Genomic DNA, 20,209 nt, shown 5'->3' on the forward strand with positions numbered 1-20,209 from the left:
TATGTTATGATGTTTTTATTTCATTTTATGGTGCTACTTAGCTGTATTTTTTACGTTATGAAGGTTGAACTGCAGTTGAATTAAAATTAATTGAAATGCACAACCAAAAAACGAGATTTCTGAACAATTAAAAAAACGGTGGTTATCTCATTTTACAACAAAACTCTTCATATATTTTTAGAAGAATTTTTTTCTGGGCATTTTGTGAAACTTGAGTGAAAATCACAAAACAGGCTGGCGTGCAATTTAAAAAAAAAAAATGACTGACGGGGAATGAGTTAATGAACAATTTACTTGGTCACAATGGTGACTAAGCATATTATAATGCCTTAAGTTAAACAAATATTAAAATGTTTGCTAACAGATAATAGAAATCTAGAGTTTGTGTCACTAAGACTGGCATTTTAGCCCAAAGCCCTTTCTGTCAGGGTCCCGAATGTTATTAAGTGTATTTTGTCTTGTTTCTGGTGCCGGGATCCTGACACCCCCGTATCCGTGTTCTGCGTCTGTGTGGAGAGTCATGTGGTCTGTGTTTATGTTTTGTGTACCGCATGCTCTCCTGTCTTTAGTCTTGACCCTGCCCCCTCGTTTCCTTGTTAATTATTCATGATTGGTTTATTCCCTTCACCTGTTTGTCATTGTTCCCTAGTTTAGTTTTCCCTATTTAAAGCCATTGTGTCTTATGTCTTGTGCCGGTTCATTGTGTACCCAATGATACCATGTTGTGTGTGATTTGTCTTGTTATGGTTATTTTTCCAGTCATTGTTTGCCCCCTCAAGGGTATTTATGTTTATTAAACGTCTTTAAGTTACGAGCTGTCTGCGTTTGGGTTCTATCCAGCACCACACCCTGACACTTTCTAATTCTTACCATGACCCATTTATATTGTTGGCATGGAGTGCAATTAAAAGTGACTTACTGTATATACAGACATACAGTATTTTGTTTTAGTGTGATGATTGCTCTGCTTTCTGTTAAATTTTGTAGATAAGGTCAGTCTTTTCTGACCTTATGGTCTAAACCCACCTGTTTGTCACATGACCCTGGGTTTAGTGACCTCAGGTTAGCACACATTCATATCCCATTTTATGAAGGGCATGTGTCTGAACCTGGTTTACAAACCAACAATCCAGTTGTTACTAGTATAACAAAAGTCATTTCAATAGTAAAACAGTTAAAGATTAGTTTGAACAGTTTTAGAGTTCAAGGTAAAATGTACCTAAACATGCAATATTTGCCAACCATTTTCCAATAAAAATATTAGAACTGACAAGAATGACCCAGCATGCAAACTACTTAAAAAAGGGTTTGTTGTTTTAGTTAAAAATTATTCCTAATATATCTACTATATACTTAATATAAAAAATCTTCAGATTTAACTTCTTTAACTCTGGGACCCTGTACCGGGTCCAGAATTATCTCATTTTGACTTAATATAAAATATTCCTTTAATTTGTAATGGTCTGTCATGGACCCAGTCCCACATATGAGATACTGTTTGAAAGCATAGACTCTCTACTTTCTGCAGATATGCATCACTTTGAGAAATCTTTTACTGTAAGAAAGTTATTTACAATTAATTTACACTATCAACCCCCCCATATTTTTTAATATAATTTAATATTCACATATTTCATATTTTTCAAGTATAACAAACATGGGCAAGCCTTATATCAAATGAAAGCTCTCACTCTCAGGAATAAGGCTGCAGCGTTATTTTTGTCCTATTATCATCACCTATCTAACAATGGTCAAATGAATAATGAGGTAAAAAATTGACTTTTGTAAACGTATGTGAAACTTGAGGGTGAACTGCCTCAGATAGCACATATAGCCACAAATGATACACCATATTTTCTCTTAGGTCCTACTCTAAAAAATGAGTCCATTCACAGCATTTTCTTTGGTTGTGTGCATGAATAACCCCTTGCTATTAATTATATGTGCAAAACAAAAAAATAATATTTATATGAAAAATGTATTTTCGCACCCTTCAGTAAAACGAGAATAACTTTTGAATGCAACATGCTAAAGAGTTCATTCTTTTTTGGATGTTTACTGTCTGCTGCTGGCAACAACCAGAACTGTCTGCAGTCTGCTAGAGCACCTAGAACCAGAGTTATACACTATCAGAGACAGTATTTACAACATAAAAAAAGAAAATTTGGTGTTTCATCATATGAAAAACACCCTAAATAACACTATTTGTAACAAACAGCAGCTATTTATGTAACTTCAAAGGGTTTTCTGCAAAATGATATAAAGATATTGCATTTATTCCACTGTATGTGGTTATGAGAGCACTTCAAATATTTTTAGGCGGAAAATAAATACAAAAAGGGTATTATTCCTCCCTTCAGTTGGAGTAGAATAACTTTTGCATAGGTTATGATAGAGAACAAATTCCTTTTTCCTCTGTAAGCTGACAATTGCTGGAATCAAACAAAACTGTCTGCAGGTTTCGTTACCACTCAGGGCCAGAGTTATACACTTTCAAATAAAAACTTTAGAAAAAAAACATCAAAAAGCGCCTATTTATTTTTGTGTTTATTAGAGGACTGACAAGACATACAACCATGTTTTGCACTTTCAACAGTGTTTTATGAAATTTCAAAGGGTTTCCTGTAAAATGATACCAAACTTTTATATGTACCCCTCTGCATGTGGGTATGGGAAGCTTTTGAAATTTGGTAGGCCAAATCCAGGCGAAAATCCCCAAAATAGCCTCAGAGTGTAAGAAGTTAAATCCTCAGACTTCAAGTAGAACATGGTAAACACCAGTGTTGGGGATAACGCATTACAAGTAATTGTGATCATAAAAACACCCGCAAGGCCTGAAAGAGATCAAGCCTCAGCCCAGTAAGAAAAATTTATGCAAAAGTAACTTAAAAGTAACGTAAGCATTACTTTCCATGAAAAGTAACTAAGTAACGCAACTAGTTACTTTTTTGAGGAGCAACTTAATATTTTAATGCATTACTTTTAAAAGTAACTTTCCCTAACACTGGTAAACACGTGGCTTTACTTCAGGTTTGATTTTATGTTGTGGTTATAGTGCTGTTTAATAATAATAATAATAATTATAAAATATATATTGCACTGCAATATTAATAAAATCCTATTTCACACAAATTACTTTATAATATAAAAATATTTAACAAGAAAACCCCAAAAGCCAGGGTTTAATAAAAACAAAAAACATCAACTTAGTTGAGAGCCGTGCTCCCTGGTCTTTGAGGTACTCTCTCAGAAATTAAGGTACAAAAGTTGTCACTGGGGTGGTATTTTTTATAAAGGTCCTAATATGTACCATTTGTATGCACCTAGATACAGTATGTATGGACCTCTAATGTAACAATGTGTACTTTTTAGGTACCAATATGCACCTTTTAGGTACAATGTGTACTTTTTTTGAAAAGGTACTGTCCCAGTGACAACTTTTGTACCTTCTTGTGTACCTTTGTTTCTGAGAGTGTACAAACAGTTGGCAACTAGCCAACTTATTTGTTTGCAAATCCAGACTGTAAATAAAGGTAAAATATATTGTAGCTTGTAGACCCACTAAAAGTGCCAACAATGATTATAGGTGCATGCACAAACCATGCATACAGAGCGTGCACAGTTTCTGGTGATAAAATTGACTGTATATCCCACCGCTCCATAAAAAAAACTAGGTAAACCTTGGGCTTTGGTCACTCAGGAGACATTTCACACAGTGAGATATCTCATAATGTTATAGTAAAACTAGGGTAAGTAACCTCACAGCCATCTGCAACAGTCTCTGTTTTTATGGATTTTGCATGAAACTTTTATCCATAAACAACTTGCACTGCATCAGTATGTGTGTTCGGTTTAGAAATTCACCCCAAGAAATGTGTTATTTACACCGAGGGTTTTCAAACTTTATGAGGCCAAGGACCCCCAAATAAAAGTGAGATAAAGGCAACTGTAATAAGAAAAACACACACACTAGAAAAATATAAAGGATTCTGAAATGTATGTAGCATGAAATGAGAGATAATCACCTTCCTAATAAATACATTTTTCCTTAAGCTTTTTCTCTGAAATTATCTGAGAACCTCCTGATGGCCCCCTGGCGGTCCTTGGACCCCAGTTTGAAAAACCCTGACTTACACAATGCTATACCAGCTGAACTACATGAACACTGTCTGTGCATGAAGTTTACGTGGGTAACGATTTAGTTATATTTTGAACTAATCAGTCAAACAAAATGCTACTTTGCATCAAATTGGTGTTAGCTTACCAATTATAGCTGTGGCATAGCCTTGCTCTTTAGCAACCCTGGCCAAGGTGATTTCCTCGAGCGGAAGACCTCCCGACGATGCGGAGAAGAGATACACTCCAAGTCGGCCATGCCCAGCCATACCTATAAATACAAAATTAATGTATACTCTCTGATAAACATACACCAAAGACATAAAGACTGCTAAGTAGGTACAACAAGTATCAATGTATGTCCATCACGTTGTTATTATTATTATTATTAGTCCTTCTTACTACCCTACTTATATTATTATTATTCAAACACAAAACAGTACTGCACTGTTTTGAAATTTAGGAAGCAAATGAAGCTAATTTTAGCAGAATTATAGGTGCAGGAGCTTCAGGCCTGACCTGATCGTATGGGGTATCTGCCTGTGAGGAATGCGGCCCTGCTGGGAGTGCAGAGGGGTGCAGCGGCTATATGGTGGGTCAGTTTTACCCCTTCTTGGGCCAGTCGGTCTATATGAGGTGTTCTGCAGGCCAAAACAATCACAATACAATACAGACTTTATAAGAGGTGCCAGTGGGATGCAGAAAGACATCGTCAGTCTCGCTCACCCACCAAAATGTATATGTGACATCTAAGAGGAAAGCCTTCTCTGTTTACTCTCACAAAATCTCATGCATATTAAAAGTATAAATCTTAAAGTAAATTGTTCTTACACAGCTAAGATCATTTAAAGGGATAGTTTACCCAAAACTGAAAACTTTGTCATCATTTACTCATTTACTGGTTTTATGAACACGAACAAGGAATGTTTCTAACTAAACCGATCAGAGGCACCATTGACTTGTATTGTATTAGTTTATGGAAGTGAATGGGGCCTCTGACCGATTTGGTTACAAACATTCCTCAATATTTATTTCTTCATGTTTATCAAAACAAAAACATTTATACAGGTTTATAACAACATGAGATTGAGTAAATCATGAAGGAATTTTCAATTTTGGGTGAACTATCCCTTTAAGTATTTTGTTTTAATGTTAATGCCACATATTATTTTGACTCTAATTGGTCTATGTTTTATTGTAATTTAAAGAAAATTACATGTAGACAACTTGAGAGCTACTATAAAGAATAAGCTTATAATTCTATGCCAAACACGCTATAGAAATTTATTTTTTATAAATAAATGAATAAAGCAGAATGAACCTAAGGGTTGTGTTCCCGTAGCAACCAAGATCTCCAATTCCCAAATCGTCCACCATCATCAAGACAAAATTAGGTCTTGTGGCCCTGACTGGATCAGCTGCACATAAAACCAGACCAACAGTGCATAGGATCCATATAAGGGATTTCATCGTGGACTCTGAAAGAGAATGTAAGCTTGTTTATGCGTAAAAACATGCAAACAAATAACAAGATAGCCTATGGTGGGTCTAGGTGCAAGCCCAAAAGCTTGTGATTAATATGGTGATCACTAAAAGTTCTGAAAAAAATTGCAATGCAAGGTGTCTTCAACTTCAGATTGAGCCGCGTTAAGTCGAATTAAACCATTTCACTAAATTACATTGGCTGCGCATGAACCCCTCTAGCATAGGCTATATAATTCACTACAACCACATTTTAAAAGTCAATTATTCATTGCGTTTCATATGCACCATAGACACTGTTTGTATGCCGTCTTACCTGATGCACCTGTGACGAGAAAGAAACCGCCCGGCCCCTCAGCGCTGGTTACTACATGTTTATGAACAGTTTTGAATGACGGTCATTGGTCATATGACACAAGGAAGTGAGGCCGTGTCACGTGATGCGGATAGAAGTTTAATTTGGTCAAGTTTAACCATTCCTAAACGTTTCGCAGTAAAAACTTAACCAGTAGTTTAATACTTCTGTGTGGCTAGTATTTTCATTGACTGTATCGGATGATCATATTATTTTTGTTATTTTTTAAATTGTCTCTGAATTATTTATTCACTCTTGCCTGTGTTAACCGGTCATTTACAGCAGAGAGAAGAGAGTCAATTATGTTAACAGAATAGCGAGTTTATTTTCACCTCACATTTAAATGCGTTTTAATAACACAAACACATTTTTAGAGAAACAATGCCCCCTATTGGATGTTTTGAACAGTCAGGCTTCTCGTAGTCTCTGGCTAGATAGGAAACAGCTTCGGCCTAAATCTCGCGATATGTTGGGTTTTCGGGTAGGATTAGAAAGGAAACAGCGCTTATCAGGCGAGATTTCACAAGATTTTGGCCGTTGCTGTATCTCTTCTAGCCACAATTAATTCTGCGGTCTACCGTTTCAGGACAGGCGATGGTACAACAATCTTGTCAATAGTTTCCAGTGAAGTAACGCATACATTTTACATACATATTAGATGTATATTTTTGTAATAATGTTTAAGCTTGTTCCCATTTTGGTCTTTGTGTGTTTAACTCAATTTTCTCATAGTGTGATGAAATGATGGGAGAAACGAAGCTTCGAATCAACTGAACCAACTGCTTCGAAAAGTGATTCACTGTTTCGAATCGCTCGAAACACCTAAATATCGAAAAAGCAAAAAAATAAATAAGTCACTAAATTATGGCCACATATGAAGCATATATTAACTACCTAAACCTGTTTAAGGTTTTGCCAAAAGACTGGATGATTTAGGCCACTGGGAATTTGGTTCAGAGATTCATTGTTTAGTGATTAATTCTGAAACTTTAAAAGTACTAAAAATATATTTAAACAAAACAGATTTATAGAATAAAATAATAAATGTCATGAATGTATGGTGTTACATTAAAAGGATATAATGCCCTTAGATAAAAAAAAAAACTCTGCTGTGTCGTTTATTCATTTACATAATGCATGATTAATGTATTTGCATAATTTGGTTATTTTGAATATTCAGAGGCACCTGAGGACACGATTAAAACATTTTTAACATTAGAAAGACTACACAAAATAAAATAACTGCAATGATCTAAACAATATTACAGACATATAGAGGATATATGAATAACTCACATCACCTAAACCTACACAACTAGTGAACTATTCACTTCAGTCTTAACCAGGTTTATATTTCTCTGCTATGACAGATTTGTTCCACCTGATCCACGATCTAGTTTAACAAGAATATTGTTTAACAACTTTATTATCATTGCAGGATTTCAGTCATAACATTAAAACTGCTGTTGTCTGTCAAAATTGTCTTTTAACTTTATTTCTTTGATAGTTTTTTATGTTTCTGTCAGACAAGTGCCAGCCCTCTCCACTGTTTTTAGACCAATCCAGACATTTGGGTTATTGCTCTTTATATTAATCCGAAAAATTTCATATTCCACTTCACTGTTAGTGGTGAAAAGATCTAGTGTCAAGCTAAGACGTGGCAACATTTACATATAGATTTTACATATAGGGCTATGGTCATTTAGGGAGCACCAAGGAGTAAAGAAAAGACGTCATCATCTTTGAACACTTGATCTGGTAGGCTGGCTTAAAATACTCAAATTGTGCATACAAAAATATAGCAAAAAAACAGGAGAACAAAAAATGCTAACTTTAAAAAAACAACAAAATCATGCCTTATGCAAATCATTTTGATGTGAAGGACCAATGTCACGCAGCATTTATATTTAGACTTAAACAAGTCATAACATTTATATATATATTAGTAATATTCATATCACAATCTCTGTTTTAATGGATTATTGTCTCTTGTACCAAGGGCCTGTTGAATGCTTTATTCTGATTGGCTGAGAAATGTTAAATGGGTGTTGATTATTTTTCAGAAAACCGCACACCTAACTTGTCAAATGTCTAAAAAATAGGCACCAGAGTAATGTTTTTGGTAACCGTGGTATAAGTGGAATAATTGACTCCGGTCCTTTGAATTATTTGAAAATAATGCACACCGGTGGTGTAACCACCTTGGGTGTGCATTATTTTCTTATAATTCAACGCCGGTCATTCATTATTTCTTGCATATCTGACCTCAAATTGACAACTTATTATTTAAATGTTATTTTAATACTTGAGTCCTAATTTGTTGCATCCTATTTTTTTTTATAAAATGTGAATAAATGACATTTCTAGGGTTTTATTACATTCGTTATCTTTTAAGATCATGGACACCTGACAGATGGTTTATGACATATGACAGATGACATATAATCTGACAATTTCATTTGTTCATCTTCAAATCAATTTAAATACTCTCTGCTCTGTGACAGTCACCTATAGACAATCTCAATGTTTTTAGTTGTTCTTGTCCTACATTTATTTATTGCTTAAGCTTTTTTACCGTCTTCCTTTCAGACCAAATGGACAGTTAAGCTTTTAACACCATAGTTTCCTCAAAACTCATCCTCCTGTTTTTAATGAAAGGTCAAGAATATTTGGCACAATTGTCATAAGCTTGATTACTGATTTTGATGAATTTTCCCATAAAAGAAAAATTATTATCTAATCTGGTTGGTTTTTTCCCATTGCTTTCTCTGAGTGATCATTTGCATACATTACTAACAAATGTAAAGTTGGTCTTATAAAGTGTGTTTTAGGAGAGAGTTGACTGACTCGCCCTTAACAGAAGAGATGAAGATTGTCGTGTTTGCTCTTCTCCTCTCAGCTCATTGTGAGTTGACAACAGCTCTGAGAAGAAAACACTTTTATTTTAATAATGCCACAACATGGACAGATGCTCAAAGTCACTGCAGAGACAGCTATGTAGACCTGTCCAGATTCGACAGCCGGTATGAAATTACAGCGTTAAATGGTTCATACCCAGACAGTTGGATTGGTCTGCAACGAATCTCTCCAAACAACTGGGAGTGGAGTGATGAAAGCAATATCAGTTTTATCATCTTGGAAGAAGACCAATCATATTATTCAACTGAAGACCTCTGCGGTCTAGTTAAAAATGGCGAATTGTATGAATACCCCTGTGCTGAGTCACTCCCTTACCTCTGCTACAAGTGGGACACTGAACTGATTGTGGTTAAAAAGAATAAGAGCTGGGAGGATGCGTTACAATACTGCAGGACTCATCACACTAATCTGGCCAGTCTGCCAACATATTTACATCTCATGCAAGCCAAACAAGCTACTGCTGATACATCAAGTGTGTGGACAGGTCTACGATTCATGGCAGGCTCATGGTTCTGGTTAAGTGGGGCGAATCTGAGAAACCGTCTGAGGGTCCAGCTGCCAGACTGTCCTGCCAATAACTTCTATTGTGTATCTCTAAACCTGGAAAATGAGAGCTGGGAGAACAGAGACTGTGTGGAGGAACTTAACTTTGTGTGCTATTAGAAAGGAGGGTAAGTATCAAGTTTCATAGAGTTATGCTGTAGGTTCCTAAAGGGTTTACAATAAATAGTTCCTTAAAAGACCTTTGACTGAATGGTTCTTTGGGGAACCAAAAATTGATCTTGTATAGCATTGCTATGAATAATCATATATCACCTTCACTTTTAACTTTGTAGGTTATGTCAATAAGGTTATGCATTCATACTATGTGTGTATATTCAGAGTTTGTTATGCACTGATTGACTGTATAGTGATTGATAGTTTTCAGTCACGAGACCTACCGGCAGTTTTTGAAGGAGCGCTTAGAGCGGAAAAGCATGTTTTTCCATTGTCTAATCAAATAAGGGGAGAGGCGGGCGTTCCGTTGCGATGATGGAAGTTTACAGTTGCTTGGAATAACCAGGCTGCAGTCTCCTGCGTGATTGTGCACTTCTCACCCTCGATCAAGGTCAGAGCAAGCTTCAACTTTTTAACGTTTCTGTTAATATGACAGTTAACAGCAAAAGAGCGCTCACGCTTCAATATTTGATTGACAGGACCACTGCCTCTGTGGTTGACGCACTGCACTGCTCTTTTTTAAGAGACCAAAAAAGACGCCTTGCTTTTCCAAGCATTTGGTGTGATTGGCCCCTTAGCAGATCAAATTTCCATCTGTTTTAAGCCACAATTATTTATATAACTTCTTAACGAAAAATAAAGATATGAACAAAAACTACACATTTAGACATTTACGATTATACACAGCACCCAATTCCATATTTTAAAACAAATTCTATTAATGAAAAGCAATAAAGTTCAGTCTAAGCAGAAGTTTATAACAACAAATGATCAAATAAAAGTGCAAAAGAATTTGCAAACATTGCATTTTCACTCTTTCACATCAATTTTGCATTTTCACATGTCTACTTTTTAGCTAACTTTAGCAGTTAGTGTAACTAATCACTGTAATGGGTTGCCTCAGCATGATCTTACTAGAATTCGTACATATTTTACGAGTTGGCTAATTCGTATGAATTCATACGAAGTTAATCGCGCAAAAACGTATGACTATCATAAAAAAAATAACGAAACGAAACAAAACCCAACTCCTAACCCCGTCCCTAACCCCAACGTCACATGGGTCAATTCAAATCGAACAAAAATCTACGAATGTGGTCGTATGAATTAATACGAATTAGCCAACTGGTAAAATACGTACAAATTGTCATGAGATAGCGTTGGGTGCCTCGGTGCGCAACAAAAATCTAGGTAAGAAAATTACCAATAGATAATGAATACATGTTCATGTTAGGTTGCTTTTGCTTAAGTGGTCACTGTAAATACGAATGTATATTGATGGCCGCCTGCCATTGTTTCTCCTCACTGGGATAGAGGTACATACGATTATATCACAAAATTCACAAATTCCTCTTTTCTGGGTTTTTGTATCTGACATCTGTTAGTGCATTTTATTGTACAACAACTATTCAGTATTTAAGATAAACTAAAGAAATCATTCACTTTTTAATCTGCGATCAATTGCAGATTAGAGGGGCGACTCATGAAAACTATTAATAGTATGTTATTCAACACTGATAATCTTGTACAATACAGTATGTTGATATTCTCCTACCATCATAATTTCTAATGGCTTTTTTGTCTTTTTTTAAGGCTCTAAGAAGACCACAACACAAGATGACAAATATAGAAATAATAAGTTATGTCTAGCTAGATATTTATTTAAAATTAGAATTAAAAAAAAATTAAACCTACAGCTTATGTAGAAGACATGCATATTTAAACTGAATATGATTTTTTTCTGTATTGTTAAAGAACATGAAAATGCTATAACTCTTTTTTCTTTTGTGGTAACTTTACAATAAAGTACATTTTGTTAACATTAATTGATGCATTTGCTAACATCAACTAAACTAGTGAACAATATATTTAATTAACATTTATTAATATTTGTTAATGTTAGTTAATGCCAATTGTTTATGTTAGTTCATAACAATGTTAACAGTTACAGCTTTTGATTTTAAAAATGTATTAGTACATTTTTTTAACTAATGCTTATTGTAAAGTGTAAACACGTTTGTTTATTGTGCTTTTATTACATCAGCTTAGTTTTGATTTATGTATGTGATCAAAGTAGTGATGATGCGTAAAATTTACTGAAGTTTTTGAATGCTGAAACTAAGAAATAATACACTGTAATATACACTAACAGTCATGTGTGTAACCGATAGGGAGGTTTGTTATTATTGAGTAGATAACAGTTTTGTTTTATATGATAAAATGTTAGATAAGCAAGGCAGTGAGGTGGATGCAATGAAAGAGAAACAATTGGAAATCGAACAGAAGACACAGGTTACAGTGAAGACATCTTGAAGAATAAAACCCTTAAAATAAAATGTTAAAAAAAATAATAACGTCACAAAATGATTTTTGGGTTATAATAAGTATGAATTTTATTTAAAAACTTTGTAGGAATTTTATTTATCAATAAAAATAATGTTTTGTTAATTGTTTATGAGTTTGATAAGAATTCAGATAACATAATTACCATCTTACTCACATGAAGATGGATAACAATGAATATACTGTGGGGGTGTTCCTAGATTTAAAAAAAAGCTTTCAACACTATTGACCATAGTTTTTTAATAAAGAAATTGGAGAGATATGGTATATAAGGAAATTGGAGAGATATGGTATAAGTGGAAAAGCCTTTTCTTAGTTAAGCAGTTACCTTGAGGATAGATATCAGTTTGTACAAATAAATAATATTAAATCTGATCTAATGAAAGTTACTTGTGGTGTTCCACAAGGTTCGGTGTTAGGTCCCAAATAGTTTGTATTGTATATTTGTAAAGTGTTAAAAATGGTATTGTTTGCTGATGACACAAATGTTCGAGGAAAAATTTGGAGCAGCTCCTGAAAACAGTTGAAATTGAATTGGTGGCTTTAAAAAGTTGGTTTGATGATAATTGACTTTCATTGAATTTGACTAAAACAAAGTTCGTAATATTCAGCAATCGACAAAGTAATATCAAAGTTAAATTTATGATTTATAAGGAGGAAGTAGAAATAGTATATTAATATAATTTTGGGGTGTTACAATAGTAATCAATCATAAATTAAGCTGGAAACCACACATAAACCATGTAAAAACAAAAATGTCTAAATCCATTGCGATATTAAATAGAATAAAACATATTTTAAATGAAAAAACATTATATACATTGTATTGTTCTCTCATAGTTCCATACTGGCATGGTTCTGCCTTCTTGTCCTTTGTTTAATCTAGACCACGTGTTCCCTGTGTCTTGTCTCTTTTACCCCGCTCCCTTGTGATCCTCGTTTGTGTTTATTGTTTTCACCTGTTGTCCTCATTATTTGCTCCCCTTTAAGTCCTTGTGCCCATTGTCCTGTCTAGGTACGTACTGTCTTGTTCCAGTCGTATTCAAACCAGTTAAGCCAAGTTTATTTGTACTGTTTAACTAGTCCAGTTTATTGTCTTGTTGTACTTAGTGTAGTCTCTTCCTGTCAGTGTTTTGTTACTTAGTATCTTGTATATCCTGTTTTGTTTTGCCCCCTTGTGGGTTTTCTTTTCCCTTTTATTAATAAAGTCCTGTATTGTGTACTCTCGTCTGAGTTGGGTTCATCTGTCCCCAAACCCTCACAGAAGGACATTAAGGCCAGCAACGAGATAGGAGTTGGCTAGCTCCTCGGGAAACAATCCCCTCTCTGTGAGGGTTTGGGGACAGATGAACCCAAGCGTAGACGTAACAAATGACATACCAAATAACTGATTTAATGATTTTAAACAGATTCATTGTCAGTGCAGTTTCGACATACAGAGATGGCCAAGCAAATTGTAATTTCGAGCCCTGCGATAAGTTATTAACATAATTTACAAGTTCCTGTTATTTAAAAGTGCTTACTTTGGTTGACGTCTTTGTTGAAAACTGTAGCGGGACAGGCTGCATCTCTGTCGGCATCCTCTCTGACTTGGGGTGTGGGAGGCGGCTGGAGCGGACAAGGGCGCTTGGCAATCGTTAGCTGAGCTACTGGCTAACAACACTGATGTTGATTACTATCGTTAGCTTGAACCGCTAGTTAAAAAACGGGGACGTAGCATGGCGAGGTTGTTTATAAAGTTTTAGTAGTTTGCTTCATCTTTACTATTAATGATGGCACGCGTGAACCATTGATTGACAGTTTTCTATGGCCCAATGGCGTTTAGGCGAATCATATTTCAAAGAAACCCGATGCCTCGGTTCTTCTAATAGCATAAGTAGCTTATTTTACCAAGTGTTTTAGGGGTATATTTGCGTTTATTTACATCATGCGATTGGATTAGCTATGAGAGAAGTGGAAATACGCCGTATACCCTGCACTAAATCACCGTTTAGAAGTGGGTATACCCAAATCCGACAGATTTGGGTATATGGCGTATACCTAGGGTGGCCATTCGTGGCAGTTCCGCCGGACACGTCCTGAACATGTTTTCGGCTTCGTTCTCTGGAAGTTGCGTTGCTCGACCGCATACATCAAGGTTTAATATTTCGGGTTTAATTTCAGAAAAGCAACCATTACATTTCAAGGTAAGAATAAAACTACAATGATTGTATGTCTTAAAAGAAATAAATCTTAATTTTCTAATGTATTTTAACTGAAATGCGATGACGTATGCGGTTGAGCAACGCGACTTCCGGAGAACGAACCCGAAAACATGTTCGGGACATGTCCGGCGGAACTGGCACGAATGGCCACCCTACGTATACCTGCGTATACCCTGGACTACAGCACTGTATATAATGCCAAGGAAAGAAAGAATAAAGAAACACCAGAAAAGAAATAAATACATTTGATTGTTATTTGCAGTGGTGGACAGTAACGAAGTAAATGTAATTCGTTACTGTACTTAAGTAGTTTTTTCGCGTATCTGTACTTTACTCAAGTACTTTTATTTTGGGAGACTTTTACTTTTACTTTACTACATTTTAAAGTCAAATATCTTACTTTTTACTCCATTACATTTTAAAAAATCGGTCATTCCTTTTTATTTATCAGTGGATAAAAACGTAACTGGGCAAACTAAAGCTGCACAAAAAAACTAAGATACACACGTGATGCGTTAAACCACCAATCAGGGTACAGCATGCGCTTATGCTGCGTTCCAGGCATCCTGTAACCCGTAACTCACGACTTCAAAACCATGACTTACGACTCTGAACTGGGAGTACATCGATCTAGTACGAGTTCACGGGTGGGAAGTCACGGGTTTGACTGCCGTTCCAGTGCACTTTCACCGGTAGAAGGTTGGAAAAACACGAGTTACAGGCTGCCTGGAACGCATAAGGTCGTGAGTCGTGGTTTTGAAGTCGTAACTTACGGGTTTAAAAACCTGCCTGGAACGCAGCATTAGTTTCGAACTTGTTTTGGTTGCCGCGCTGTTTCACGTAAGCTACGCGAGTCACGCGAGTGCAGCAGCCAGCCAATGCATCGTTTGGAGACTGCATTCAAAAACAACGGAGGAGATAACTGACCCGTCACAACAACAACAATGGCCTTATTTACGCGCGTTTTTTTAAGTCCTTGAATAAAAGATCGAGTCCTTCGTGTCTTCTCTGCCTGCCTTGAAACTGTGCTATTTCGTTTAAAAAAAATACTCTTTCAAATCTAAGGAAACGCGTAGAGGTAAGCCATTTTTATTCTGGTTATATTTTTAAATGAGCAATCTTAAAAGTAGCTTGCAGAAAACTGTTAATTGTGTTGCTAAAATATATACGACGTTATCATGAATGAACTTTAAGCTATGCAGGCTGAAGCTATTTTTAACCGTATAGTTAGCTGTTTCACTTAAGTTCATTGTATTTGAAGCTCAGTGCTCTGTTATTTTGAAATGACAATTAATCACTATCAACACTGTTGTAAAATATAAATGACATTTTGACTAGCCATGCAGTGTATGATGCTTAAACACGCAGTTGGATTGGAGTGCTCCCTATTAACTGAGATTGTTATTAATATTTTCAAAAGTTTTGCTTCCAAAATATATAAATACATTTAATTATGTATTACAATATACATATGACATGCTAAAGCACATGAAACGTTTCTGAAATTATATTCTGTAAGGCTTGTTTTATTTGTCAAAGAAAGGGAGACTGATTTCTAGATATAACGTTATGTATTTAATGTTTTGAAAACTGTTGTGAACCTGTGCTTAGGTCAAGTTTTTATTACACTTAAACTGTTAAATTATTTAACAAATAAATCTTGAAATGAGACTTACTGCTCTCAAATCCTGTTATTTCATTTGATGCTAAAGGAAATTTTTTGTTTTTAAGGTTTTAGGATTATGATAATTTTAATAGACATCAGTGTCTGGTTTATTAATGTCCTTCTATTTATTGATTGGTTAGCCAAGAGAGTTATTTCACATAATTTGAGTTTTGTGACAAAAATGATACGGCCATAATAAATCACAGTACTTTTGTACTTAAGTACATTTTGAGGCAGATACTTTTGTACTTTTACTCAAGTAAAAATTTTAAGCAAGTACTTCTACTTTTACTTGAGTAATATTTTACCCTGGGTATCTTTACTTTTACTCAAGTACACGATTTGTGTAATTCGTCCACCACTGGTTATTTGTAGTACAATTTTTTATTGTCCTTTTTAATCTGTCAGCCCCTGCCCCTTTGGAGGTCTGTTTGTCACAGGTCGGGGCGGACCCAGATGCTATGAGGTCACGCCCCTTTCTAATTTCCACCTCGAGGAGGTTCCCAAAGCCACCCCAATGACCAGACACACATGGTACAAGTAAATTAAAATGAAACTTTATTTAAATTATTTAAAATGAATAGTCAGGAAGGGGGAGGGGAACTTAAAAAGAAGGGCCTCCTCTGGCCTGGACAGACGTTGCAACAAGGGAAGGGAAGGGGGACTTAAAATAAGGGCCTCTTCTGGTCTCTTCGCCTTTTTACAGTTTCACACTTCACTTTTAACTGCAGTCACTTCCTCTTTCCTTCAGGTCGCTGGTTCGTGGTTTCTCCTCCTTAGAGGCTCGGGGCTGTAACACAGAATCAACACTCACAACCCACTGTGGGTTTCTCTCTCTTTCTTACAGGTGGACTGGCATCGGCAGATACGGTAGGTACCAGAGATGTTCACAAGTCTCTGAGCTCGAGTCCGAGTCAAGTCTGAAGTCTTTGAGCTCGAGTCCAAGTCAAGTCTGAAGTCTTTGAGCTTGAGTCCAAGTCAAGTCTGAAGTCTCTGGGCTCGAGTCCAAGTCAAGTCTCAAGTCTCGTTGTAACAAATAAAACTCTAATAACAAATAAAGAAACTATAAACATTTATAAAAAAGAACAAATTTGCACATTAAGTAAGGTCTAAAATTAGCATAAGGTACAGAAATTAAATTAAATGGATAATAACACTTTATTGTACAAATTAAATATTATTATAATATTTTTGAGCAATAGACGTGATTTTCTGTTTGTCTTGGGTTGTTTGATTAACATAAATAACACAGACTTAAAGGCGGAGTCCATGATGTTTGAAAAACGCGTTGGAAAAGGAGACGGGCCGACTACCAAAACACACTTATAGCCAATCAAATCAAATCAAATGCCGGGTTGCGTATGTGTGGGGCGGGTCTATCAACAGAAGCTCCAGATTCTATTGGGGTAGGGGCGCGTTTGTTTAGGTGATTTCAAATATCAACATTGGCTTTCAAACATCATGGACTCCACCTTTAAGTAGGTTAATTGAGGTTACTGTCTCTTTATTAAGAAAAAATAAGCCCAGATTGGTTTCTGACTGGTTTCTTAAGACATAAACAAAAATGTTTTTATTAGAAAAAGAATACTGTGAGATCATTTTGTGTGTGTGTGCCCTGTCAAGAAAAGAAAGATTTTATGTTGGCTTAACTTTTGAAACACTTCTCTCTGTATGTGTATGTGCACTACTGAGGGCACTGAAACGCGTGTTCAAACACAGGTGGAGCGCTTCAGGAAGAAGATGCAGCAGTCGCTTCACATAAAAACATTACATTGTTTTTCATTGCTCTATTCAGCAAATGTATGTTAATGGACTGCAGTATGACACAAAGTAGCGCAACTCTGGACCTGACTGGAGCTGGACCGGACACACTTAACCGCATGTGCGTACAGAAATCTGCTCAATTTAGCGCCTTTTTGTGGTTAAATTGTTTAACCATTTAAACAATTGCAAGCCTTAGAAACAAGTTCATGATAAACTTACCCTATTTAAATTGCATATTAATCCGCGAATCGCATGCGAGCCGAACCGCGGATCCGTCACAGCACTACCTAAAGCTTCAGATGAGTGGGACAGCAGCAGCCGGTGCATTCGATTCGCGGCCGCGCGCGCGGAGCAGATACGTCACGTGTCACGTCGTGGGCAGGTTGTAGGTAACGGAGGGAGGGGTATGACATCGAGCTCATCAGACGTTTCCTAAAAATAAACATTGTTCACGAGTCGCGCGGCTCGAGTCCGAGTCGAGTCTGAAGTCTTTGAGGGTCGAGTCTGAAGTCACTGTGTGTGCGACTTAAGTCGCACTCGAGTCCGAGTCTCAAACTCGAGTCCCCATCTCTGGTAGGTACAGGGGCGATTCCAGGATTTTATAAATGGGGGGGCACAGGGGGGACCAAGAACCAGTCAGGGGGGGCCAATCAAATGAAAATGAAAATAAATACTGGTTTAGAAAATATTAAGCATGGTTCACAAAATCTTGTGCAATGCCACATGTTCTAATATAGATGGTATAAATTTTTTGTATTTTGCATGGATTAAACAACAGTTCTGTTCCAGAATAGTTCACTTTAAATAAATTGTCATAATTTACTCATCCTAGAGTTATTTCAAACCTGTATGAGTTTTTCTTCGGCTGAAAACAAAATAAAATATTTTGAAGAATCTTAGTAGCCAGAAAGTTGATTAACCCCATTGACTGCATGTTATTTTGTTCCTATACATATGAAGTCAATGGGATCCATCAACTGATTTTGGTTACCGGCATTCTTAACTCTTTTCTTTTTTGTGTTCAGCAGAAGAAATAAACTCATACAGGTTTAAAACAAGTTTAGGTATATGACCATTTAAATTAAGTGAACTGTTCCTTTAAGTAGGCTATCTACATTGCGTGTGGCTGGTATTAGTTAACATTCTGACATTTTGGGAAAATATTAGCCTACTTAAAAATTTGTTTTACTACTCTGTCTGATCTGACTTTCATTGTTTATTAGCCTATATTGTATTTTAACAAAACTGAATGCTATTTTTTACATATTATCTGTTCTGTTGTCAGACAACAAGAAAGAGTTTAAGCTAGTGACTAAACACGACCCAATACCTCGTGTTTAATCCAACCAGCTGTTACTTTATACTGCTAAAATCCTAATTTAAATGCGACATTGTCTGATACAATTTACATTGAAGAGCTGATACGAGGTGATTTCGGATTACCTGTGTGTCTCATGCAGGGTTGATCTTCTAATCTGATTGTGTTTATGAGCGCTTTTAATTTTAAATGCGAGTGATAGTTTTATTGTAGATCGCGTACAGCGCAGAGAATTCAGCGCAAATTCAAAAATATCAGATAATACTGTTAAGCGTGCGCGCGCATACCGCACCATAGGGAGGGAGAGAGAGAGCTCGTGCACAGAGAACTGGTGTGTGTGTGTGTGGGAAAACACTAACCTTTCGTTAACTTAAGTCATAATACTCGATCAACCGCCAGTAACATCTGTTGACTGTTAACTTTTACGTGAAATGACAACGGAACCCAAGTGGAAAACACCGCCAACTTTTAACTCCTTCACTCAGTGTCAGGGAGGCACTGTCGAGGTTCCGCACGCAGCAGTGAGAAAGCGTGCACGCGAGAGAGAGAGAGGCGCTGCTGAGCGCTTTCAAAAGCACATGAAGCCGTTTTAAATAGTAAAATAAAATGTAAATGGTAATCATGGAAAATCTATTTGATTTGTGCCAGTATTGAGTCTGTGGCGGGGCGCCCTCCTTCCTCTCGTTTGCACGAGTCTCAAATCAAACAGTGATTGACAATTGGTCCAATTGTGCGGTGGGTGTCGTGGTGTCTCTTTCCTCCTGTTTTAAAAACGCGCAACTACCGTGCTCGCTTCATCTTCGCGTTCGCGCGAGTCTCAAATCAAACAGTGATTGACAACTGGTCCAATGGTGTGGTGGGTGTCTGACAACTGGTCCAATGGTGTGGTGGGTGTCTGACAACTGGTCCAATGATGTGGTGGGTGTCATGGTGTCTCTTTCCTCCTGTTTTAAAAACGCGCAACTACTGTGCTCGCTTCGTCTTCGCGTTCGCGCGAGTCTCAAATCAAACAGTGATTGACAGCTCTCTGGTCCAATGGTGCGGTGGGTATTTTCAGGTTGAAAGTAAATCTAGCTGGCCCAATAAGATTGGAGGGGGGGCACCAGGGGGGCCAATCATATTCCAAGGGGGGGCAGTGCCACCCCATGCCCCCCTTCTAGACACGCCCCTGGGTAGGTATTCCTCTGGTATTGGACTCGTGTTCTCCTTCTTTAGAAGGTTCATGAGAAGGTTCATGGCTGCAACACAGAATCAACACTTTCACAACTCACTGTGGCTTTCTCTCTTTCTTACAGGTCGACTGGCATCAGCAGATACGGTGGGTA

At 36.6% G+C, this 20,209-nt stretch overlaps 2 protein-coding genes across 2 annotated transcripts in view; both read right to left on the minus strand.

The window, feature by feature from the left end:
• Positions 1-6,074, minus strand: part of LOC129426023 (steryl-sulfatase-like) — a 27,466-nt gene extending 21,392 nt beyond the window's left edge. The window contains exons 1-4 of the mRNA XM_073857704.1: positions 5,915-6,074; positions 5,438-5,594; positions 4,636-4,757; positions 4,265-4,387 (exon numbers count right to left, since the gene is read on the minus strand). Coding sequence (XP_073713805.1) covers positions 4,265-4,387; positions 4,636-4,757; positions 5,438-5,586 — 394 coding nt within the window. The 5' untranslated portion in view covers positions 5,587-5,594; positions 5,915-6,074. The remainder of the gene's footprint in view (positions 1-4,264; positions 4,388-4,635; positions 4,758-5,437; positions 5,595-5,914) is intronic.
• Positions 1-20,209, minus strand: part of LOC141351161 (uncharacterized) — a 510,144-nt gene that overhangs the window by 379,648 nt on the left and 110,287 nt on the right. The gene's annotated exons all lie outside the window — the stretch shown is intronic.

Source organism: Misgurnus anguillicaudatus, chromosome 19 (assembly GCF_027580225.2).
Source record: "Misgurnus anguillicaudatus chromosome 19, ASM2758022v2, whole genome shotgun sequence".
In the NCBI taxonomy this organism is placed as follows: domain Eukaryota; kingdom Metazoa; phylum Chordata; class Actinopteri; order Cypriniformes; family Cobitidae; genus Misgurnus; species Misgurnus anguillicaudatus.